We start from the raw sequence: 26,959 nt of genomic DNA on the forward strand, positions 1-26,959 counted from the left end.
TAGTGCTGAAGCGCTATCTCACCTCCCAGCTGGCTCTAGTGGTCATGCGCAAGATCTTGGAAGCATCTCCTGTGCACAGCCCAGAGCTCAGCAGCCGTCGCAGCCAAGGACAGTGCTGTGGTGGGAAAAGAACAGTTGTAGCTGTGGAAATCGATAGCTGCAGCTGTCGGAACGGTCAGTGCCACTGACCATTTAGACATTGGCTGGCACATTGGCGTGCTATATCGTAGACAGCAGCACTGATAATGACGAGGGTGCATAGCTACATGCAGGAAAGCGGTAACTGCAGCACTTAACGTGCGCAGTTACTGTTTTTTACTGGGTCCTTACCGGGTCCTTTTTTTTTTGTATAAAAAGGGTATAAGTAACCAAATACCAGGAGTTTTTGAGGCACTAAGTATCTGAAGAGACTTCATGCATAGAAATGGTTCCCTTAGCTGATACTCCAAAATTAATTTTAAATTGACTTGGCTTATTATTATGTGGGGCTGGATTTTATATAATATTAACTATGTCAACCAAGCTTTGCAAAATAAGTGATTATCAATTCCAGTGGCGTAACTAGGGCAGGGCGAGCGAGGTGGACCGGCGGCGCGGGGGGGCGCCGCCGGCCACGGTACCGGCCCGCCCGCCCTAGTTAGCCAGTGTAGCGCCAACCGCAATGAGTACGGTCAGCGCTACACATTTACACAGGACCGGCGCTAGGCTTCCAGCGCCGGTCCTGTGCTGCACGCCTGAGCCCGTTCCCTCCCCCTGAGCGCTTGCCCAATAGCGCCAGGAGGCGGGCTCAGGCTGTGCATAACACACGCATCGCCGCCAGCGCTGGCGGCGATGCGTGTGTTAAACAGCAGCCAATGAGAGTCAGATAGACTCTCATTGACTGCTGCAGCACCCACTGCTGCAGCACCCACTTCCGTCCGGCTCCTGCAGTGGGTAATGGGACTGACGTCATGATGTCATAACGTCTGTCCCATAATGCTGAGCGCGCCAGCCCGGGCGAGAGCGGCGTCGCGAGCAGGACCAGGAGCAGAGATTCAGGTAAGTATATTTTTATATATATATATATATATATATATATATTTTATTTTTTTTTAAACCTATCTGCACAACGGGGGAGGGGGGTGGCTACTACTGGGGGGACCTCTACTGGGGGAGTGGTGGCTACTACTGGGGGGACCTCTACTGGGGGAGGGGTGGCTACTACTGGGGGGACCTCTACTGGGGAGGGGTGGCTACTACTGGGGGCGCCATTGGGAGGGCCTACTCTACTGGGGACTACTACTTGGGGGGGAACTACCACTGGGGGCACTATAAAAGGGGCCTACTACAAGAGGCACTGCACTCGGGAGACCACTACTGGGGGCAATAATAGGAAGGGCCACTACAGGGGGCACTGGATAGGGGGGATCACTACAGGGTGCCTGCATAAGGGGACCACTACTGGGAAAACTGCATGGGGGGGGACTACTGCTGGGGGCACTATATAAAGGGCACTGCATAGGGGGGGGACTACTACTGGGGGCACCATATAAAGGGCACTGCATAAGGGGATACCGCTACTGGGCGCACTGCATTGTGGGGACTGCTACTGGGAGCACTGCATAAGGGGGAACACTACGTGGGGCACTGCATTTGGGGGGGCCACTACTGGGGGTACTGAGTAAGGGGAACTAATTGGAGGCTGTATAAGGGGGACCACTACTGGGGATACTGTATAAGGGGCACTACTATGGGCCTGCATAAGAGGGACCACAACTGTATACTGGGGGTACTGTATAAGGGGTACTACTGGGGTTAAGGTGCATATGGATAGGAATGTTCAGCGTGAAAATAAAGGGGTGTGTCATGTTGACACGCCCATTTTTTCCCCGCGCGCAGATTGGGATGTTGGGGGGGGGCTCCCTTTTCAAATTTGCCCTGGGCTCCAAATACCCTAGTTACGCCACTGATCAATTCTCCAAGCTGCAAAACTGATAAGTAGACTATGTACTACAGCATATGCCTGAAGAAATGGTTGATACAATAATGTACAATGCAGGTAATGAATCTTTCTCTAGAATTTCATATGAAGAGGAAAAGCAAGAAAAGAAGATATGACAATGAAGCTCCAAATGTAGGTTTCGATATGACCACTGAGTAGGTTTTCAGAAGACTGTTCTTTAAAGTAATTGATACTCTGAATACACAGAAGTGGCATAATTAAACATTGACAGACATCTCTACCTAGTTTGGGTTAAGTCGCCCATTGTTTTAACATTACATTTTGCTATGTACTTAACACCTAACTAGAAATAATCACTCGGAGGCTTATGTGGAATTAAAGAGGACACAGCCGTAATTTATTTACCAGATTAGAATTGTAATTGTGAAAGATCGGTGGCAGTAAAAAAGCAGTGCTCCGGGGCCCCGCCCTAACGTAAACTGGCCTGAAGCGGTACCATTCCCCTCTAATTGGCACAGCCTTGACCCCTCCCTGAGATGAAGACCTAGTCCCCCCCTAAGAAGATGACCAACTTGCCGCTATCAAAAGGAAATGCCACCCAGGCACTCTTAACGCCATAATAGGCCGCCCAGGAGCACTACTTCCCACCAAAGCCCGGTTAAAATAAACCGAGCCTCGCCACCCATCTAGGAAAAAAAAAAAGAACCTCAAGCTTCAAGGAAAACACAAAGGTCCTTAATGAAACGTTCCAGACCTGCGCCCATGAGGTGTACTTCATCTGGCCTATCAGGGCCAGATTAACGGGGTGGGTGGCAGGGGAGGGCCCTCACAAGTGAAGGGCCCCTACACCCATCAGGGTTAAAGTGGACCGGAGGAGACGGAACCAGTTCCGCCTCCTCTGGCCAACCTAACTCTGGCGCGGCAGGGAGGCTCTGAAATTGTAACCAGCGGGCGCCCGGCTCCCTCCCTGCAGCCGGAGCCGGTGACTGGAGCGCTCTCGTGAGCTCCGGCTTCCGGCTCACGCAGTGCACTAAAAGAGAGACATCATTACATTTGTCCCATAGTGCAGAGGAGCAGCCGAGCGGATTGGACGTGGACGGCAGCGGACGCGGGGCTTAGCTTAAGGTAAGAATGAGCTTTTTTTTTGTGCAAACGGATTACTGGGGGCATTACTCTCTGCATTTCTACTGGGGGGCATTACTCTCAGCGGTCATGTGACCATCACTTACGGGTCAGACCTCCGATCCTTCGGCGTTCCGGTAAGTATTTTGTGCATTTTCCTTATAGCTACCAGTGTCTCTAGTGCCAAACGCTAACCTGCTCTCCTGCAACCTAACCCTAACCTCCCCTACCACTGTCTAACCCTATCCTCCCCCCGCAGCTGTACGGTTCCTGCACGGTTGTGTAGAACCACAGGACTGCTGACCGTAAAAGAGACAGAGTTGAGGAGCGGCTGTCCTTCCCACTACTAGGACTAGCTGGAGTGTGGCTGCAGGAGAATGATTCTATAACAGATGTAGAGACACAATACTCTAGCAGCAGCAGATGACTATGGTCTTCGGTACGTCTCAGAACTAAGGTGCAGCTTGGTCGCCAGACAAGGAGTGGCTAGACAATGAATACAGGCTACAAGGCAGGAGTAACCAGGATTGACTAGGACTGTTAAACTGCAGGATTTACAGAGAAGGACTAGACAGGCAAGATACAGACAAGTACTGGACAGGCAAGATACAGACAAGGACTGGACAGGCAAGATACAGACAAGACTTAACAGGCAATGCACAAACTTATGGCAGGACCACTAGCTGAAGTGACAGACTAAGTTCAAGGTGTGGCCTTGAGGCCCGAGGTGCGACAGGAACAAGACGGAGTGGTCTTGAGGGCTGAGGTGTGACAGGAACAAGACGGAGTGGCCTTGAGGGATGAAGTGTGATAGGAACAACACAGAGCGGCCTTGAGGGCCGAGGTGTGACAGAAAGAAGACGGAGCGGCCTTGAGGGCCAATGTGCAATTGGAACAACATGCTGCAGCCTTGAGGGCATAGGTGTGGCCTAGAAGAGCAAGGTGTAACAGGAACAGGATGGAGCAGCCTTGAGGGCCAAGGCGTGACAGGAACAAGATGGAGCGGCCTTGAGGGCTGAGGTACGACTGGAACAACGAGATCAGTTTTGATGTTCGAGGTGCAGCCTTGAGGGATGAGGTGCAACAGGAAAAGGACAGAGCAGCCTTGTGGGCTGAGGTGCGACTGGAACAACATGGAAGACAGGTGAAGACAGGCATGGCAGAAACGCAGGCTGGAGGCAACGAGGTTGAGAACACTGCAAGCTTGATTGGCTGGAAACAGACTGGCATGGCCGACTGGGCTGTGGTATGGACAGCGGAGAGGTACTGTAGGCCGCGACTGTAGAAGTCACTTACCCGGGAAGTCCAAACAGCAATGATGTGAACAGCTGGAACCACGGCAGATGACACACAGGTGAATACAGATTAGGCAGACAGGCACTGGACACAGGTACTGCAGCACTAGGTAAGACCAGCTACAACTTAGGCTTCTGAGCACAGGACAAACATTCTCTGGAAGTCAGACAATATCACTGGCACGAAGTGCAGGGCTTGCTGTAACTTATCTGGAGCAGGGACCAATCAGAGCAATCCCTGCAGAAAGCCTCCCTAATTACCAGATATTATGCAGCTGGGCTCTGCACACACACAGACAGACAGGCGGCAATGCAGCAATGAGCTGCACACAGATAAAACAGGATCCCAGCTGCCTGCAACACCTGGAACATGGATCAAGACATTATGCAGTGTCCCCGTCGCAACTACTGCTGGGACCTACCACCAAGATGATCCGCTACCGCGGCTCCTAACAGCAGCCATTTGACATTTAACATGTCAACATTGTGAGCATGGCAATATATATATATATCGACACATTGTAGCATCATAACTGTCGACATTGTGGAGTCAACATGATTATCGACATTGGCATTGTTAACCTTTTGACTACATCCCATTTGAATCAAAGCATACTGTACTTTTACCATTGATATTTAGAATATACAGTATATCTCCATATTTAGATTCATGCTGCCACCTAGAGGATACAAATACATTGACATTTCACCTGGTAAATAGATTCTACCTGCACAATTACGCAATTCGCAAGTCTTCAAGCATGTAAATATTAATTCTGTAATAGTCTCTGCATAGTGATCACAGTACAAATTAATCAACAAGAAAAAGAACAAAAATCCCATTGTGGTCAATTCTGTCAAGTTTGCTTCTCTTTGAAGGCAAGTACTTCAAAGACTTCAACACTATGTTGCTGAACAATCTTAGCTGAACAAGAACCAGAAAAGGAAGCGATGGCTGAAAAATCCCCATGATATATAATGCTCGGATATGTATTGGGGATTAACTATGACAATATTAATCTGACAGTCCCTTGCTGTTTAACTTCTATACGTTAGCAGAGGGTTCTCTCTTATCACATGTAGTGGTTATACATGATGTTAGTTTTATTGATTTTGGTAGAGTCCATTAACCTCTCGGATGAAGCCAGGTGAGCTAGGGCAGACTGGGGTGATGGATGTTGCAGGGGATGAGGAGATCCTAGGGGCAGACTGAGGTGACTTTACTAGTATGTGTGTATCAGCCACAACATTAAAACCAATGACAGGTGACGTGAATAACTTTGATTATCTTGTTACAATGGCACATGTATAGGGGTGGAATATATAAGCAGCAAGTGAACTGTCAGTTCTTGAAGTTAATGTGTCGGTAGCAGGGATAATGGCACGCCTGTGTTTCGCCGACCCCCTCCCCCGTCACAACCCCCAAACGCTCACTTCCTGTCAATCACTCTGCGATGTTTCTGCGTAGTGGAGTCTTCGAGCACGTGCAATGCGATGCATAAGCAAACGCAACAATCGGCCGATTGCGTGCGTAATCATAGTTGCGATCGCTAATGAACCAGGCCCAATATACTTTAAAATATTTAAAGCAGAAGATGCAAAAAGCAAAGAGATTTAAAACTATGGGAAAAGTATATGACATCACATTAGCAATCTACTATATGGCTTATGGGCTATATGTAAAAAGTGTGTGACTTAATGGGGATCAATCTGTGTAATATAAGTGAATATTCTGTAGGATCTTATTGTAACTATAGTATAATAGTACAAACATGACAAATGTAATATAGTACAAATTTGGGCATGTAAAATGATTTTTCCAGAGAGAAATAACATACTAAATAATCTTATAATACTATTAAAACACATTTTCCAAAATTGTGCCATCATAAATATAATTACAAAGCCAGTAAAAATTGATGCTTATGTCCTAATAGAGTCATGATATATGATTGTAGAAAAGTGTTCGTCTTACTATATACATGGCTAACAAATGATATTGCTAAATATGATATCCTTCAAGTGTTTACTAGACTAGGTTTTTACAGATTTTCAGACTATATTATACCACCTAAAACTAAAATACATACATATCATATTACTAATATATGTAAGAAGATTGCACTTACCCCCATTTCTCTAAGTGCTTTTAATACTGGTTAATGTACAGCTGTGACTAAAAGTTGTATAAATTGAATTATAAAGAAATGTACTATATAGAGTAAATAGGGATGGACTGGAGAAGGGGCGATAAACTGATATTTTCCTAGTGCCCCAGATGTCTTTATTCCAGTTCTGATGTCCTCATTGTCATTCTTTAGTATTAAAACTTTTTAAGTCTTAAGTTTGGGATTTTTTATATTTTTTTTTACATATCACAATTATGTTACGAATTATAATTTTTAACAGCATTTTTATATAACAATTCTATTAAGATAAGCTTACAGATGTGTCGTCATACACCAAGTACATACAGTCAGGTCCATAAATATTAGGACATTGACAGAATTTTCAGATTTTGGCCTCTATTCACCACCACAATGGCTGTGAAATTAAACAAACAAGATGTGATTTAACTGCAGACTTTCAGATTCAATTTGAGGGTAATTACATCCAAATCAGGTGAACGGTGTAGGAATTACAATGGTTTCTATATGTGCCTCCCACTTTTTAAGGGGCCAAAAGTAATGGGACAAACTAAACAATCCTAAATCTAACATTCACTTTTTAATACTTTGTTGCAAATCCTTTGCAAGCAATTACAGCCTGAAGTCTGCGCTGGGTTTCATCCCTGGTGATGCTCTGCCAGGCCTCTACTGCAAATGTCTTCAGTTCCTGCTTGTTCTTGGGGCATTTTCCCTTCAGTTTTGCCTTCATCAAGTGAATGCATGCTCAATCGGATTCAGGTCAGGGGATTGACTTGGCCATTGCATAACATTCCACTTTTTAGCCTTAAAAAACTCTTTGGTTGCTTTTGCAGTATGCTTCGGGTCATTGTCCATCTGCATTGTGAAGCGCCGTCCAATGAGTTCTGAAGCATTTGACTGAATATGAGCATATAATATTGCCCGAAACACTTCAGAATTCATTCTGCTGCTTTTGTCAGCAGTCACATCATCAATAAATACAAGGGAACCAGTTCCATTGGCAGCCATACATGCCCACGCCATGACACTACCACCACCATGCTTCACTGATGAGGTGGCATGTTTTGGATCATGAGCAGTTCCTTTCCTTCTCTTCTCTTCCCATCACTCTGGTACAAGTTGATCCTTGTTTCATCTGTCCATAGGATGTTGTTCCAGAACTGTAATGGCTTTTCTAGATGTTGTTTGGCAAACTCTAATCTGGTCTTCCTGTTTTTGTGGCTCACCAATGGTTTGCATCTTGTGGTGAACCCTCTATATTCACTCTTGTGAACTCTTCTCTTCATTGTTGACTTTGACACATATACATCTACCTCCTGGAGAGTGTTCTTGATTTGGCCAACTGTCGTGAAGGGGTTTTTCTTCACCAGAGAAATAATTATTTTGTCATCCACCACAGTTGTTTTCCGTGGTCTTCCGGGTCTTTTGGTGTTGCTGAGCTCTCCAGTGCGTTCTTTCTTTTTAAGAATGTTCCAAACAGTTGATTTGGCCACACCTAATGTTTTTGCTATCTCTCTGATGGGTTTGTTTTGATTTTTCAGCCTAATGATGTCTTGCTTCACTGATAGTGACAGCTCTTTGGATCTCATATTGAGAGTCGACAGCAACTGATTCCAAATGCAAATGTCACACCTAGAATCAACTCCAGACCTTTTACCTGCTTAATTGATAATGAAATAACGAGGTAATAGCCCACATCTGTCCATGAAATGGCTTTTGAGTTGATAGTCGCATTACTTTTGGCCCCTTAAAAAGTGGGAGGCACATATTGAAACTGTTGTAATTCCTACACCGTTCACCCGATTTGGATGTAATTACCCTCAAATTAAATCTGAAAGTCTGCAGTTAAAGCACATCTTGTTTGTTTCATTTCAAAACCATTGTGGTGGTGAATAGAGGCCAAAATCTGAAAATTCTGTCAGTCCCAATATTTATGGACCTGACTGTATACGCCATACGGCGTGAGAGGCCTGGCGTGCCTGAACTGCTCAGAGAGATATAGAGTACCATCTTTTTCTTTAAATGTTGTATCTTCACAACGCAGAGGCAGCGAACACCACTGAAAATATACTAGACATGCTGGGCTGCGACATTAACTGCACAGGACTTCATTTTTAATACCACAATTCCAGCGCTATAGTTTACAAAAATACATATATCCAGCTGTTTAATGGGAACTGCATCTTGCAGAATTCATCAGATGGAAAAACGGTTCAAAGGGTTATCCTTTTCTTGATATAATATGGAGGATGGTAATCCCATATAAAAAAGAAAAGTGCATATAGTGCAATACCATTTAATCATATAGACAGAAATGACATATAAAGGACAAATAAAAACAAATAGTATCTCAAATAGTATCAATAATATTCAACTATTAATGCAAATGCTGTCATGCAGATGGACAAGCAACGATGTTTGATATGAGCATAGCAAAAATCCCCAAACGGCTGGAGTACAACAATTACCGGATCATGGAGTATGGCTAGCAAAAAGTCTGGTCTTTCCTGTGCATGTAAGAATGCCGCAGTCCAGCGTGAACGGCTGGGATGAAATAGCACCAGCGTCCTTAGGAGATCCGCACCTCGTCGTCCAGTGGGGTCCGTGAAGAATCAAGTACCCAATGCGTTTCGACCCATAACTTAGGTCTTTTTCAAGGTCAAAGTCAGATTGATCCTGTATAGAACTCAGTTTGAGATCTATACAGGATCTGCATGACATCTGCATGACAGCATTTGCATTTAATAGTTGAATATTATTGATACTATTTGAGATACTATTTGTTTTTATTTGTCCTTTATATGTCATTTCTGTCTATATGATTAAATGGTATTGCACTATATGCACTTTTCTTTTTTATATGGGATTACCATCTCCTTGAATGTGAGGGGCTTAATATCCCTGAAAAAATAGTCTTTATTGATTTGCTCAATTTACAAGGTGGGCATTTCAATGCTGTTTTCAACCAGGCAAATCTTTTATTTCAGCCATGGTTGTTCATTATCTAGATCCCTCAACACACATGATTGGGAATCTGACCTTTTTGATACTTGACGTGCATTCTAGGGATTATACTTTTTCTCCGAACCATTCGTATTCTAGAATTGACATGCTTCTCTGCTATACTCAGGCTTCCACACACCTGATGAACTCCTCCATTTTGACTAATCTCCGGCCTGATCATCTATTGTAACCTCAGCATTCAGGCCACAATGATCGACTTATTTTCTATCCTTGTGAACCCTCTGTGTTGCGGTCTGGCTGCAGACTTTATCTCCCTTATAAGCGGTTGCTCCCTCCAATGCGTGCTTGTGTCCGCCATTGTGCAGATCTCTGTGTCCTGTTCCGCTGTTGCCTGACTGAAACTGACGTATTTGCCCTAATGCCTCTCTGGCTGCAACTTGGCTGGGGCTGTTTGGACCCTGCTGCTCCCTACAGCTCATATTTATTGGGTATTATATCCTCAGCTGTTATCACCTGTCCCTTAGTACTCTACCTTGCTATTTATTATGGAGAGGTTGGGTCCTGACTTTTCTGTCCTTAATCCGTTTATTATATTACCCTCCCACCAGCAGATGTCTTGGCTTCCACCATGGAATACAGTTACTTTCTCTGCTAAAGTAACTCAGCAGCATGTGCTGCAAACACACTGGATTCCTGGATAAAATAGAGAAGGTGCATGTACAATATGTTCCAGCAGGAGGGGCACCTGAGAGGCTTTCAATTCCCTTCTGTCTTGCCATTTTTTTCCAAACTATATGTGCCTCAGCTACAATTACATTTAAACCTAGGTAACACATTGTGTGGTTGGACTGTCATGCCCCTTGATTACTTCAGTAAAGTAATTGACTGTCGGCTTTCATCCTGTCCCATAGATCTTTATATAGATCTTTACTGTTTACTTTTTTCTGTGCTTATTATGTTCGATTCTGCTTTGTTCTTTTGCAGTATATCCTCTTTTTTTGGTCGTGTAAGACTGCCGAGCAATGCTGTTTTGGATATTTGAAATCGTACTTTTATTTCTACCAAAGTGCTATATTGCTGAAGGCTCCCTGCTTTATGGCCATCTAAACAGTAGCTCCTGCTTCTAGCTGCTATATATTTGTTTTTGGTAATTTTTTATTTCCTACCATTATGCTGGGGGTGGTTGGGGTGGTTATATGTAGTTAAGTGCAGCTGGTTGTTGTTTTTAGGGCTTCAAGTATGCCATGGTGAGGGTATGATATACGGGGTGGGGGGATGAGGTTTGTTGTTGGGTGTTGTTGTTCCTGTTTTGAAAATAATGGCTGACATGTATTTTGTTAGGCTATATTGTCCTGGTGCTTCCCTACTGTACAACAGCCCTACAGAAGTATGGGTTTGCATAGGGGGGCCTGATCTGGTGTTGGGGGCTTGGGTGGCCCTTATTTAGGCCATTTATATTATCGGTAGAGAGCTATAGTGATCCTTTCCAGATCAGCTTATGCTAAACATTGACACTTAGGGCCTGATTCAGAGGCGCACGCTATTTGCATGCGCTCGCTCTTAATCAGGGCGTCCCTATTATTTTTCATTCCGGCCTCCAGGCCGCTCGCACAGCTGTGGGCGGCCTGGCAATGGTCACAATTATCGCAACCATCGGCATTGCGAGGAGACCCTTGTTGTAGGGTGTCAGCACTCGCAATGCCAAGTGGATTTCCAGCTCTAATAGAGCCGGAAGTTCACTGCTGACATCACGAGTGATGTCAGTAGGGCCGCCCACAAACAGCATGTGTTCCTTCGGGAATGCCTCCGTTTGTTCAGCCACCCCCCCCTACCCGCCTACAAAACGAGGCGAGCTGTCGATCAACAACGACAGGCGCCCCGTTTTGCTGCTTGCTCCGGAGCGAGTGAAGGTCTCACTCGCTCCGGGGCTCGCACATGCCATGCGTGCGCACTGGGCCACCATTGACCAACTTGCGAGCGCTGTGCGCTCGCGAGCAGGTCTGAATCAGGCCCTTAAGCCTTTGTGTTATCCTGGATCTGAGATACATGGGCCTGAAATGCATCTTCAGGTACTTGCTCTCTTCTTAAAATGTAATCTGGGTTTTTGCGTTTGAAAGACCTACGCACATAGGGCCTGATTCAGACCCGGTCGCAAGCGCTGAGCGCTCGCAACCGGGTCGATGGTGGCCCAGAGCGCATGACGGAGCCGGCCATCGCGACCATCGGACTTGCGACGAGACCCTTATGGTAGGGTCTCGTTGCCGCAAGCCCCAGAGAGATTTCGTCTCTAACAGAGCCGGAATCTCTCCACTGACATCACTTGTGATGTCAGTGGGGCCGCCTCCGTCTGGGCAGCCACCCCCACCGGCCCGCCCACCAAAGGGGGCGTGCTGTCACTCAACATCGACAGCACACCCCCTTTACTAAACTTTACTGTGCTCTCCCGGGAGAATACAGTGTCAGCACAGCAGGCGGAGCGGGAGGCGACTGCAGCGGCCAGGTAAGTGGGGAGAGGTGAGCGGAGGGGGGACAGGGAGGAAGGGGGTGACAGAATTACCGCAGCTGTAGGCAGTGCTGCGCATGCTCTGCTGTTACGGATGCAACAACGCATGCGCAGCACTGATTACAGCTGCGGTAAGGTAGGACTAAGTAGGGAAAAGTATCTATTTTTCAAAAAGCTGTCATCGCAAAAATTACATCTTTTTGGAATAGATACTTATGGAGAGTAGGAATGATGAATTCCTCCGGTAATTAGGTAAAACTCCATGCGAGTTCTAAACCTAATTACCTCCAGAGAATTTTATGTGTTAATGAATAGGCCCATATATCTTTAATGTATATTATAGTATGAGCACAACAGACCCCGTTGGAGAGTGATCCGCCTCCTACAGCTAGTGACTACGGGGCCTATTCATCAACACTAAAGTAACGGTTTTAAAGACATTTTCCTTAATTACCGTTTTTTTAGTATTCATGAACTAACTTAACACAGGAGATATCACTGATATCTCCTGGTTAAGTCCACCTGCGTTAATTTCTATGAGTATAGAAATTACTATGAGTATGTAGAAATTAGGCTATTCATCAAATTCTGAAAATGATGTATTTTCAGAATTTGATGGTGTTACTATCCGTCACTCTCAGGTGGTGAACCGCCCACTGCGATAGGGACTGCAATCACAGTGACTACGCAGACACATCGCAGAGTGATTGACAGAAAGTGCCGTTTGTGGGAGGTGACGGGGAGTGGTCGGCAAAACACTGGCGTGCCAGTGCGTAAATTATCCACTGCGATGCCTTACGCAGCCTAAGTACTCATAGCGTGCAATGAAGTTAGCAATTTCTGAGTAAGGTCAGAGCTTGTGCAAGTGTGCATGAGGCTGCGATTGTACTCGATGTTACCAATGGTTTTACAGTCTTGCTAAGGATTACGGATGTAGAGTGGGCGTCCTTATGTTGTGCTGCAGCAGTATAGCGATCGCAATGGATTAGCGTACTATCACAGTGAGACTGTGTGTGTAATCACTATTGCAATTGCAGTTGCGATCCGTAATGAATCAGGCCCTTGGTCATATTTAACTGCGATGTTTAATAAACTTTTAAACTGTAATTTTTTTTCACCGACATACGACCAGGGTCAGAATAACTTTACAATTTAGGTGCAACGCATATTGCAGATCAAAGTCTGCTCCCTCAGGCAAGTGTTTGTTTTCCTTGCCTGAGGAAGCAAACAGTGATCTGCAATACAAGTTGTGTGGTTATTTTATTCCTATTTACTTTCCCAATTTTATATTTTTACAATCACCTTTATTTTTATTATCTATAATAATTTTTATATATTTGTTGTTAATTTCCTGATTTATCAAGCAATTGAAAGTTTTTTTACATGGCCTAAAACTTAATTGCATACAATAAATAACTTTTTCTACCGATACATTTATTAATAAGGGAGTACAGTATAGTATTCACAGTAAGCAATTCTCCTCCTACATACAGGGTATGCCTACAACTCATAATAAAGACACTGAAGACATCATGATTTCAAAATAATGTCCAAAGTAAAGATATATAGTATAGACCAGTGGTTCCCAAACTGGGTGCCGTGGCACCCTGGGGTGCCTCAGGGCACTAGCAGGGGTGCCTCGGGTTGGTGGTCAGGTACCAAATAAAATGTTTTTTAGTCAGTGTAATAGGCAAAACCAGTGCTAATGGCTGCCAATCAAAACATATGTGTACGAAAAGAAGTGCAGCCCTGTCAATCACAATATAACTGAACCTAAGGATGACATATAGGCACAATTTACTTCATTTAAATTTTGCTGAATTTCTCAATAAGAAACTTTTGGTCCATGAATGTCATGGAATAAATGCTGATACTCTAGGGTGCAGTGATTCGCAAAAGTTTGGGAACCACTGGTATAGACCAATAAATCCTTATCTAGTGGGTCCATCCTTTACAACAGAGAGCATACTGTATTCATTGAGGACAACAACAGCTGAAATTCCAGGAGACAACTTTGCAAACCGCGTCCACTAGCGGATATCGGTGCAATTTTACCCAAAGCAAAATTCTCTACACCAAATAGTGAGCATACCACTTGTTGGATGATTGTTTCACTTATATTTCACAGTGTACATTTATTTATTTTCTTGTTTTGGTACTCACAAAACACTCTATGGGGTATATTTACTAAAGTCAGAGTTTTTAGTCTGCCCTCCACATGATGAGTAATGGTTACAGATAAGTGTGGGGAACTAGACCACTCCTCCACACAAGGAATGTAACTGGAGGGTGGGTGCCACACACTATACAGAGACTCACACACTTTTCCTTTTAACTGAGCCCACTACCCAGGCTCACCAAAAGGGCGCTATGCAATTTTACTATTTATAAGCCCATATCATGTGCCCGCCTGATTGGGGTCTTTTATAATATAACCTGGGTCTAATGCCCAGGTTACTGCTGCTGCCCACCCAACTGACTACAGTGACCTGGGCCTAGTGCCCAGGGTCACTTTAAGCGAATGGCTCAGTTCCCTGGGTATTAGTACCTAATACCCAGGGTCTTACAAGTGGCTCAGGCCTAAGGTGGCACAATTTACTCAGGGACAAAGTAAGTGACCTGGGTCTAGGACTCAGGTCACTGTATAAATGACAAAGGCCTTATGTCCGCCTACTAGCAGCACAGGCCTGATGCCTAACCCTCACGTGCCTAGTGCCCGATGCCCTGGTGCTCATCTTCCAGCCCCCTCCACAGCCATCAGGACTCTTCCCACGACATCTTCCTCCGTCTGACATCCTGCTCTTCCACCCGGCGACATCAGACGTCGCGAGCGTACGGAACTATGACACCGTGAGCCATGATTGGTTCGCTGCTGCCACCTATTGTCGGGCGATTTGGCAGCGCCAAATTCAAACGCCTGCTGCTTCTCATTGGTTGCTGGACCAGCGCCAAATTTGAACCGCCCTGTTTCTGCTGTATGACCGGCGCTGGAAGTAGACACGCTGTCCCAGCGCGGGTCTCAGATGTGTCCGAAGTGGGACACATATCCACATTAGCATACTGATGGGTCAGATGAGTGGGGGGTGGGCCGGACGACGAGTAGAGGTGGGCTGTGTTGTGTATATGGTTCCCATTGCTGTATATGTATTCTGGTGGAAGGTTACAACGGATCTTATTATTTGTGTGTATAGGCGTATGAATCTCTGTTCTGTGTCTTTGGTAATCTGCAGTTTTACAGTAAAGAAGCATGCAACACTCACTGTGTCCAGGTTATTAGGAAACCCTTATTGAACTATAAGTCAAAGACTTAACAGGCTGGACGAGTGTTGGTGGGACGAACGGCGAGTGAGGGGCAGTGCTGACAAGAGGGAGGGCCAGAGGAGAATGAGCGGGCCCCCCTGTCTTAAGGGTTGTGCCTAGATCCTCTTCAGCTAATCGACCCGGGCGTGATGTCAAGTGAGGGTGGAAGTGCGGTTCCATGTCCTGGAAGCACTGTTATTTTGTCTCAAATGTAGTATCTGGCCACCAACAGTAGAAGCTTGTACCTTGTACCTTCGCTCGCCACAGGTTACAACTCCTAATAGATGTCCACGTGGATAGTAAATTATGACGTCAAGGTCCTTTGACTGAAAGGGATCTAGCCGCATCCCTGTCTTAAGTGGCTCTCCAAAGGACTAAAGGGGCCCTGCCCTCAAGGGACCACAAATAAGGGGATCTCAGATCTGTAGTTTGGGGGGGAATTACTAGTACAATACTGGTACAATAATAGAGACCATATAGGAAAGGTTCCTGGCAGTGGCGGAAGTTCATCCCAGATGCCCGGAGGCAAGTTATAATTTGGTGCCCCCCGTCACAGCCGCTGACACTGTAATGTAATGTAACATTTTGCAAGCAGATACACCCGCAGTTGCACACAGAATATAGGCATGCCATGGAGGAATTGAGACAGAGAGTTGTGGGTGAGGAGGGCACTGGACGTGTCACACTGACATAAGGAGGAGGAGCAGCAACACCAATGAGTAAGGACAGACTATAGATAGACGGAGGCAGCAGATGATGGTCTGACATGGAGCTCTCCATTAGTGTATGGTGGCTTCTCAGGTGCCGGGAAGAGATGCCGTGTATTGGGCAGCCGTGCTGGTACACTCCGGGTACATAGTTGCAGCCCTAAGTGGGGTGAATATATTGTGGGCAATGGAGGAGGTGCCCCTTCAGTGCTGGAGCCCGGCGGCAGGCGCCTCCATTGTCTCCCATAGTTCTGCCCCTGGTTCCTGGACTGCACACCCTGAATATGTATAATGGGAGGTGCTACCTGATGAGACTAATTGCAGGCACAGAAACAGACAAATCTCAGGTGCACAACTCCAAATTACTGATAATATATAAATGCAATAACATTATGCAATCAATAGAGGTTTTTAGCATAATCATGGCCAAAGTTATGGGCCTACCCACCATATCCAGGTAACCTCTTTAGGGTAGGTCCCTAACATACTGGAGTTCAAATCCAGAGCGCAGGACACCACCAAACTAGCACAGCTAAGCCGCCCCAGGGCACCGCCATAGTAATAAAAGTGCCGTGTAAAAGAGATAGTTAAGAGCAGCCACAGCTGCATATAAAGAATGCAAATAAAAAGTGAAGTACATGTATAATAAACAGTGAAGGGTTAAAATGTGTTATAAAAGAAAGATGTGTTATAATGCGGTTCCCTCAAACAGATCAACCAAAGCAATCCAGGGGGACCCACGCCCCAAAAATGAACCAAAGTTGCACTACAGTACATAACTTGTAGGACTTACCTAGAATTGCGCCTAATACTAATGTGCATATACATTACCAGACTCCATGCTTTTAAACCAATAAGGGTGCTAATCCAGACTTAGGGCGTCTCCTTTCCCTCAGGTGTGCAATAAAGCACATTAAATGGAGTATATAAGAATAATAGAGACCACAAGGTTCTTCACTAGTAGTTATGGCATTTTGTGATACATGTGCATTGTGCAATACGTGTACGGATAAGTAATCAGTTATAATTTTATAGAAAATTTAAGAAACTGTAAGAGTTATTTGCTAACAGTGGACAAAATAATCACATAATGTATACTACTGTGTTATAAATAAGTAATATTAATAAATATTTAAAAACTCTTTATACATCAGTTACTTTACTTTCCGCCTACCAGCACAGTGTACATGTGCTGAGAATCCCACAACTCTTTAGGACAGACAGATAGCGGCCAGTGTGCACCGTGTAACCTCCAGCCAATCCCATTATTGATGCTAGTGTCTCTGTCAACTCTAGCTATACAATGCTCACTCTCACTCAGTTTCCGCCCACCTAATCTGCATACATTGCCTGGTCCAATCAGGCAGCGGGGGCGTTTCCTCCGTGTGCAAGGCGTCTGGCGATGGTCATTGCTCTAGCTGTCAGGAGCGGCCGCTGCTGGGAAGGAATTGCTGGCTGCTGCCTGACGTTGTGGGATAGACGCGCTGTGTGCACAGGCTCCCTGACAACCTGCTCCTCTCTGCTGTGTGTATTTATTTACAGGCGATCGCTGTCAGTGTGCTGGTTGCAGCTGACCCCCACGGGCTGATGACAGGATGTCAGTAGCAGGGCTAAAGAAGCAGTTCCATAAAGCCAGTCAGGTAAGGGCTGATTGCCACACTACATACTCAGTGCATGTAAACACAATGATGCATCGCGCATTAAATCAAAGTAAATGCTTCCAAGGTGGCTACTTCGTCATGATACTACTACAGTCTATCTGTCTAAGAACAGTTGTTAACAGCAGTATATTTTCATGCTCACTTTGCTTACATCCTGTACCCAATTGTAATACAGAACAAGTGCTCTGTTTATGTGTAAAATGGTAAAAGCATCTAACAAATATAATCTATTATATGTTTGATCACCACACCATCTGATATATTGAATATGGGGTATGAATCCAATAGTGGGCTATCTATTTTCGCTGTCTAGGATTTTTCTGGTACCGGTGATCAATAATACATGTCCATGTCATCGTCAGACAGACCTGTTGCATGATAGATGGTAGTAATTATTACACAAAGCTTAGTAGAAGTGATTTAACAATGGTAACAATCTTTTATAAAATTGTGAATTATGGCTTATTTACAGGACTGCCTTTGTTTTGTTTGATTGTATAATTGCATAATAGCAACGGTTTTCAGTGGTGTAAAATGATGCTGTCCATTTAATGTTGCAAGTCTCAGTACATAATTTCTGAATGACACATGAGAAGTATAGCACAGGTAGCTCACTACAGGTGGAATATGACACGCAACTCATAAGCATTTGTTCTGAATAATAGAAATTATGTGACTTCTGGGGAAAATTGGCAAATTACTTATTTAAATTCTTGTATGATATTGTCTGAATGAAAATTTCTATCTATCTATCTATCTATCTATCTATCTATCTATCTATCTATCTATCTATCTATCTATCTATCTATCCATCCATCCATCCATCCATCCATGTATGTCTCTCTCATATTACTTACATACATACATACATACACACACATATATGTATATATATAGATTTTTTTTTATATAAAACCGCAGATGCATGTTCACTTTACATTAGCACTATTCAGGCAAATGTTTTACTTGTGTTCAGAATTGTTTAGTTTTACAATATAATACATTTGTGTCAAGTTTTACAACACTTTAGCTGATGTGTTCTCAAATAGAAAAATCTATGTACTGTAATAATCATGGATGACCTGTCCAATCGCCGTATGCGCAGTGGGAGTAGCTCCCACCACAGCGACAGAAATTGGACAGATTAGGAGACGAGAACCCTGCAACGTCAGCACAGGGTAAGTATAGCAGGACAGAGACAAAACTACTAGTATATCTATGATGATTCATCTACTCGTGATGCCCCCACCCTGCACTTTTTGGGAGCTAATGGATTGGCTATAGCCAAAATGTTGCTTTGGGACCCACCGATGGATCTAGTATTGGTACATATTGATTATCCATAGTGTCATAATTAGTTTTATTTATTATCCTTTATTAATGTAGAGCTAACATATTCCACAGTGCTATACATTCATTAGAGATTTATAGCACCCATTTAACCTGCCAATATGACTCTGAACTGTGGGCAGCTGGAGGAAACCCCGTGAACATGATGAGTACAAAACTGAGAATTCACACAGCACCATTGCTGCAAGGTATCGGAACTAAGCGTTCCACTGAGAGTTCCAATGTAACATAGATTGTTTATCAGTTCACACGCATGATGCAGCAACTCAATGATTTTTTTGATATTCTGGGACTTGTAGTTGCCTGCGCCTGTTTTAGTAAAAAAAATGTTTCAAAGAGGACTCATCTTAATACTTGAAAAGTCTACCAGGTATAATAAATATTCTGGAAATGGTAGATGACAGGGTTTTTTTTTAACCAACCAGTGAGAACTATTCACTAACATTGTCCACCTGCAGTAACTCGTTACATGCCTGCCAACACTTATATAAGCAGAATCCAGCCAAAATAAACCCCACATGTGTTCTGCCCATTTCTCTGTAAGCTCTGCCCCTTTCTAAGTCCGCCATTCAGGGTTGTCACACCACAAATAAGATATTTGAGACGCATTTGATAATCAATCAATTAGCTATTATTTCTCTAGTGCAAGTTTGCCAATGAAAGAATATGTCTAATTAACTGTACTGATGGAGCTTTGAGGTATATTAGTAAAGGACAGTAATTATGAAGTAAGAAACCATTTAGGTTCCATATGGTTTCCTTGTAATGTTCAGCATGGGAAGAGCAAAAAAGTGATATGTCATTTTTATGGGTCAACTCAACTAGCTGCGGCCATTTACTGTAGCCCGGACAGTGTTTTGTTTGCAGCCTCATAGGGCAGTGTACGAAAATCTGTGAGTCTGGGGCGAGTTGGTAGCAAGAAAAGGTGCTGTTGCTGGCGTTACCACGCCGTTGCAATAACCCCTCGCCCCACTTGCCCCTAATTGAATTGACCCTGTAAAGTACACCCATCATCCATGCATACGGTGGAGATTGGAGACAGTGGGCCTGATTCAGAGCTGTTGCATATGGAAACACAGGCGTTAGAGCTGTCGGTGCGAGACTATGGGCGTTCCTAGGAGATGGCCTGAAGTGAACGCCAAAAAGGCCATCTAATGGACATGTAATGGACGTGTCAGTGACAGCAGCTGTGTACTCAAGCGCAGATTCTCAACCACAGAGGCCATGTTTAGAGGGTTTTCAGAAGGAGACACTGTGCCAGCCTGTTGTAAGTGTTGATGGTGCGCCAATGATGATAGAACAATGGTGCGCCAATGGTGGAGTGTTTACATCCACCAGTGGAGTTTCATTGTCCATGGGCATTGAAAGTGGGCATCTCAGCATTTACACAGTCCGTCATGCGCTAGTGCACAAGGTGGAAGGCTTGCATTTGCATATTAACGCCATTGTGACTCCACTGTGTCTCAGTCATGACACTGGTTTCTAGTGAATCCAAGGGTGGACAAAATGGCTGCCTTCACTATGTTTAAGATATAGGTGCACTTCAAAAATTGTGATAATTAGAGAAGCTCTCTATATATTTTGAATAAGTATTTAAATAATAGGTTTTATTTCCTATCTTCAAATAATTATCCATTTATGGACTCTGTAATAATAAAAATCACGCACACCAAAACTATTACATTACATGTAAGTGTTCTACTTTACAGCTTTTACCTCACATATAACATGTCCAGTATATCCTCACAGCTCATTGCTTCTGTTTGAAGTGCTGAGTGTTTGAAGTGCTGAATTACATAAATCTTGCATTTGGTCATGCTTTGGATGGTAATCATTCCATAATGTGATGAAATATTGTGAAAACAATGGATCCCTGAGAATTTTGTTCTAATGAAGTTTTTAAACAATCGCTACTTTTTATTCCAGGAAACGGGTATTTCCTACATCTCAGTTATATGTACATGGGCTTACATTTACAGATTTATAATAAGTGTAATAAGCGTATTTTAAATGTAGTTACTGTCACAGGACTATGCTGCACAATAATGTTGTGCAGCAGTTTGAGCCGTATCGTGACTACATTTCATAAAAAAAAATATATATACAGTATATAGTTACAACACTTACTCCAGGCTTGGCAGTGTTTAGCATTCCAAACTGTTTGTTAAACATCATGATTTAATTTTCTGTGGCTCACAGCTGAAATATCTTTTCTGGGTGTGATATGTGGTAAATCATTAGCTGTTTATGGGGTTATTTCATTGGATTGGTACAATATTCTGTCAATGGTAAACTGTGCTTTTTAACCTATATGGAATATTTTTACAGAATTTTTAATTATTAGTAAAAGAACCTGGTCATTTCCCTCAAGTCCTGTCATAGTAACATAACAGAAGGAGAACACTTGTTACAACTATCAACAATCAAATCAATATAAGGACAAACTTGCATCAAAAATTTTGAGTTCAAAATCTCATCACTACAAACCTCTACTGTCTACATATCCAGGACTGTTACACCGAGACTCCCTGTGTGATCACAGCAAGAACTCAACACTTCTATTGTTATTACTAATGCTGGTCTTCTGATTTTCACGTACATCTCAATACATACTGTATCTGTGCCTATGTCAGTTTGCCTCTTTCCACTTGGAAATGCTGTCTCTTTGTTATAGCTCTCTTGTCTATCCTCACATCCTTTATCTGCTAACATAGGGCCTGATTCAGAGCCGTTCGCTATTTGCGGTCGTTCATTCAAAAACAAGGGGTGGCTATTCAAATGATCCGTTCGCAAATTGCAGTCTATTCACACCTCTAAGTCTGAACGAGCGTGCAAAACATACGCTCGTTTATTTGTTAAAAACGCCCCCTGGCCGCTCGCACCATACGTCACGTCCGCTATTTATTAGATTAATCGAGTACATCGACCAGCGTATGAACTGCTCGCTATTCTTGTGGTTGGTTTTTGCTACCACAATCTTGCGAGCAGTTCTGGCTATAAAATAACCCTGTGACGTGGTCAATGACGCTGCTGTATTAATTATGCACACCCATAAAACGCCCGTTTTGACCTTTAAGCACGCCTGCGTTCGGATCTCCACTCCCCATTTTCAAGCACCTTCCCCCGTTACCACCCACATACGCCTCATTCTGTCACTCAAAATAGCAGGCATTCGCTATATTGCGAGCACATGAATTTCGGCCGCACTGACTGGTTCGCGCATGCGTATAACAATCCGTACGCATGCGCAGAAGTGCGAACATCGCTCGGAACGAGCGTACTGCCGCTAGCGAGTGGCTCTGAATGAGGGCCATAGTCTACTTTAATATTCAAATTCTGCACCCATTAAATCCCCACTTTTATTCTGCTCAGTAATACATTTTTGTTGTTGTACATACACATTTACCAACACTGTTCTGTCACTGCCATTTCTGCATATCTCTGTACTTTCCCTCGCATTCATATTTCATTTATACTTCCAGTTTTCTTCCCTTTAGTTACCTCATCCACACCATGACAATGTTCTCTTCAATTCCCCTTCACTCATTCTCTACCTAATCCTCTGTTCTGCCCCCTGCTTCCCCCTTAGGCCTGATTCAGACTTGGGAATAGAGGGCCTGATTCAGACCTGCTCGCGAGCGCTGAGCGCTCGCAAGCGGGTCGATGGTGCCCAAGTGCGCATGCTCACAACGGAGGCGGCTCCGTCGTGCGCATGTGCGAGACCCGAATAACAACGGCCAAGCCGTCGTTATGGGTCTCGCACCAAAGGGGGCGTGCTGTCGATGGTGATTGACAGCACGCCCACTTTGGTGGGCGAGCCGGGGGCGTGGCTGCCCAGACGGAGGCGTTCCCATGGGAACGCCTACCGTCTGGGGCCGGCCCCACTGACATCACTAGTGATGTCAGTGGGAGTGCTTTTGGCTCTGATAGAGCCAAAAGCACTCCAGGGCTTGCGGCAGACGAGACCCTACCTTAGGGTCTCGTCGCAAGCCCGATGGTCGTGATGGTCTTGACCATCGCAACCATAATTTTGGCCGCTCGCTACAGCTGTGGGTGGTCACCCACAGCTATGCGAGCGGCCAGGATGCCGGTGCAAAAAGTAAGAGGGCCGGCCCTGATTCAGAGCGAGCGCTCTGTCAGAGCGTCCGGCTCTGAATCAGGGCCAGAGTGAGAGATCTCTCTCAACTGTGAACCTGAACAAACCATATTGCAATGCAAGGGGTGTAAATAAATAAAAACATTTTACATGTGGGGTAAAAACTGGTTACTTTTGCATGTAGCTCACAAATATTGCACAGCTTTATTATTAATCTACAATTTAGATGTCAGTTTGGAAACACTCCTCCCAAATCTAAATCTCTCTGCACATTTTAAATCTGCCCCACCTGCAGTGCGGCATGGTTTTACCAATATGATCAGTTGAGAGAGATATCTGTCTCTATTCCTAAGTCTGAATCAGGCCCTGCGCTACAGTCGTGGTGAGGGGGGGAGGGGGGGGGGCGGCCGGCGGCCTCCTTCTGGTGCAGTGCGACTTTTGTCAGGGAAATTTTGCTGGGTGGAATGCCGAGAAATATAGTGTGGGGAGAAAACTTTATATATATATAAGTTTTCTCTCCACACTATATTTCTCGGCATTCCACCCAGCAAAATTTCACTGACAAAAGTCGCCCTGCACTGATGTATATGCATTATAAGGGCACAGTTGTGCCCTTATATTAAGGCTGAATAGAAAAAAAACTGAAATCTCCATAGAGAATTCCGGAAGGGGGTCATGGTGTTTAAGGGGCTACACCTCAAAAGCTATAGGAAGTACCGAGCTGAAAAAATAAAAAATTAAGATTTGGGAACAATCTAAAGTTCCAACTGTCATTTTTTCTGCCACTCTCAGTTAGGACCACTTTTCTGCTGTTCTCTATGGGGGATTTCTGGGAAGACATAACTCAGGGTAGGGGAGAATTTAGCCTTGGGGTTTGTTTTAATAGGTAGCTATTGTTCCTATTACCTCACAATTGCGCCTTTATAGAGATAGGAAGATTCCATTCCTTGTGCAGCCTCAGTAGGAGCCTCCAGCAGGTGTACTCACTGTGGCTTCACTTGGGTGCACCAAGATGGCTGTCCTCTTTAGGTGGTAGTGGGGGCAGGGATCCGGGGGAAGGAAGCTGGCGTTTGCTGTGGCAGGGACCCGGGGGGAGGTAGCAGGCATTAGCAGCAGCTGAGACCTGGGGACGAAAGCAGGCGGCGGTGCAGCCATTAGTGTCCTAGGCGGGGCGAGCATTAGGCAGTAGGACCCAGGGGAGGTAGCCAGCGTCAGCGGCGGATGCAGGCTCATGAAGCCTGCATCTGTGGGTATAAAACATTTTACATGTGAAACCCCCCAAAAGAGCAACCAGCACCGGGCTTTTAGTGACCCAGTGCTGGTTGTGCAAAATCCAAAGGACAAACGGCGTAGGGGTCCCCCGTATTATGCACAACCAGCACCAGGCTAATCAGAACTTGTCCTGGTTGCCAAAATACGGGGGACAAATGAAGTAGGGGTCCCCCGTATTCAGCGCAACCAGCACTGGGCTCTGAGCCGGTCTTGGTTCTGGAAATACGGGGAAAAAATGCGTAAAGGTCCCCCTGTATTTTCCAGGACCAGCACCGGACTTTTTCTAGTGGGGGGCTGATGACACAGCCAGGGTAAACCCTTTCACTGGGCCCCCCAGCCGAAGCATCCAACCTGACCGCTAGTCAGCCCAGGCCGGGGATCCCTGGGGAGCTGGTGACCCCCCGCCAATAAAGGGGTCCCCTTCTTCAGGGCACCCTAGGCTGATAGCCCAGGGCTATCCCAGGCACCCCTGGCCGGGGTATACAATCGGGAAACTGGCTGCCTTAATACCGACAGCCGGCTTCCCGACTGTCATATCCCGGCGAGGGTGAAATGCCGGGCGTCTAGATGGAGACGCCTGACATTTCCCTGACGCCGGGCGCCGCGAGGCTCCCCCGGGGGGAACTTAGGGTTAGGCACCCCCCCGGGGGACTTAGGTGTAGGCAGCGGGGAAGGGGGGGTTAGGGTTAGGCACTTAGAGGGAAGATTAGGGTTAGGCACTTGGGGGGGAGGCTAGGGTTAGACACCCCTAAGGAGGGTTAGGGGGTTAGGTAGGTTAGCTTATACTTACCTTAGCGACAATCGGGATTTCCAGCGCTGTCGGGCTTCCGCTGCCGGGAACTCTGCTTTTGTTGGCCAGGCGCTGCCGGCGGTATTTGATACCGATTCCCTGGCCGGTGAGTGCTGAGTTAATTGTGTAATGTGGTGTAAAAAATAGATGTTAAATATTGTCTTTTGCTGTGGAACTACAGTTCCCAGCAAGCCTCCCCTCTCCTGCATGCTGGTACTTGGAGAACCACAAGTACCAGCATGCGGGGCAATACGGGCCCGCTGGTACCTGTAGTTCTACAACAAAATAAATATTAAAATAAACACAGGACACACACACCGTAGAAAGTAAAAGTTTATTAAACATACATGCACTCACACATGTACACACTCTCCTATGTATCACTGTAGCCATTGGTCCCCTTCTCTATGTAGATAATCCATAGGGAAAAAAATAAATAAAACCATACTCACCTTCCCCTATGCATGGATCGGTCCTCTTCAGTCCAAAGTAGACAATCCCCGGGCTTGGCAAAACAAAAAAAACGAACAGCACGGACCCACGGACATTAGTACTGTCCTACAAGGACAGTACTACGCAAATGAGAGCTTAGCAGCGGGATTTCACTCTGGAAATCCCGTCGCTGAGCGCTCTTTGGCTGAGAGAGGCGAGCCTTCCACCTCTCAGCCAATGAACGGTTCTCACCATTGACTTCAATAGTGAGAACTGTGCGTGCCCATTTAAAAATATGGCGCCTCAGCGCCATTTTTGAAATTCAAAGATGCCCACCGTGAGCCAATCACGGCTTACTGCGTTATCGCCCCGCCCCCTAGGCTGGCTTATATAAAGCAAGCGTGAGGCGCCGTCAGGCCAGTCCGTTGGCCGGGTGGCAGCAGTGACAAGCTGCTGAGGAGAGAAGACGCTGGGAAAGTCCTGGATGGGCAGTGCCCTCCAGGTGAAGTCGCCGTGGAAGTCCTGGGGCAGGCGGCAGCCATAAAAAAGAGCTTAAAGGCTGCCGCCCCACAGGTGAAATAAAATAATAAAACAAACGGTGTGTTTTTTTTTTTTAAATATATTTATTTTACAGGGGTACTATAAGTACCAGCGGGCCATTAATACCCCGCTTGCTGGTACTTGTGGTTCTCCAAGTACCAGCATGCAGGGGAGGTTTGCTGGGACCTGTAGTTCTACTCCAAAAGACAATATTATACTTCTATTTTTTACACCATATTACACTATTAACCCGGCACCCACCACCCCAGGGTTGCCGGGGATAGCCCCAGGCTATCAGCCTAGGCCTGGGGTGCCCTGGAGAGGGGGACCCCTTTATTGAGGGGGGGGGGCCAGCTCCCCCCGGCCTGGGCTGATTAGCGCTCAGGGTTAATGCTTTAGCTGGGGGGGCCACAGTCCCACTTGGACTGTCTCCAATGGCAGCCTGACTGGTCTGCCTTCTCATCAGCCCACGCCTGAGCTCTCTCCACAAGGCAGCAATCACACATCTTCCAGAATCCTTTTCTCCTCTGTGTGGGCGGATCTATCCTACCCCACACGGAATCTACTCTGCTCACTTACAGGGATAAAGTACATATGACAAAGTACGACATTTGTAAGTACATTAATTAGGTCATCAATCTCCCCTGTATACTCACCTGGACGCATGCTGCCATCCGACTGCTCACTGTTACTCGCGGCACGGTCCCGGTGACGTCATCATGCCGTGCCATCCAGGGAGTACAACTCCAGGTCCCTCCTATCATGGTTACCTAACAACAAGAGAACATTAGAAACAGTCAGCGGAACATCTAAGCATAAAAAACAAATCTCATCCGAT

The 26,959-nt window shown here is 45.4% G+C and overlaps 1 protein-coding gene across 2 annotated transcripts in view; it reads left to right on the forward strand.

Annotated features, from left to right (window-relative positions):
• The first annotated feature begins 17,408 nt into the window (after nt 1-17,408).
• Nucleotides 17,409-26,959, forward strand: part of SH3GL3 (SH3 domain containing GRB2 like 3, endophilin A3) — a 133,226-nt gene continuing 123,675 nt past the window's right edge. For both annotated transcript variants that reach the window (XM_088472846.1, XM_088472847.1), the window contains exon 1: nt 17,409-17,620. In XM_088472846.1, coding sequence (XP_088328972.1) covers nt 17,576-17,620 — 45 coding nt within the window. In that variant the 5' untranslated portion in view covers nt 17,409-17,575. The remainder of the gene's footprint in view (nt 17,621-26,959) is intronic.

Source organism: Taudactylus pleione, unplaced genomic scaffold (genome assembly GCF_031769625.1).
Source record: "Taudactylus pleione unplaced genomic scaffold, aTauple2 ptg000129l, whole genome shotgun sequence".
Classification (NCBI taxonomy): Eukaryota; Metazoa; Chordata; class Amphibia; order Anura; family Myobatrachidae; genus Taudactylus; species Taudactylus pleione.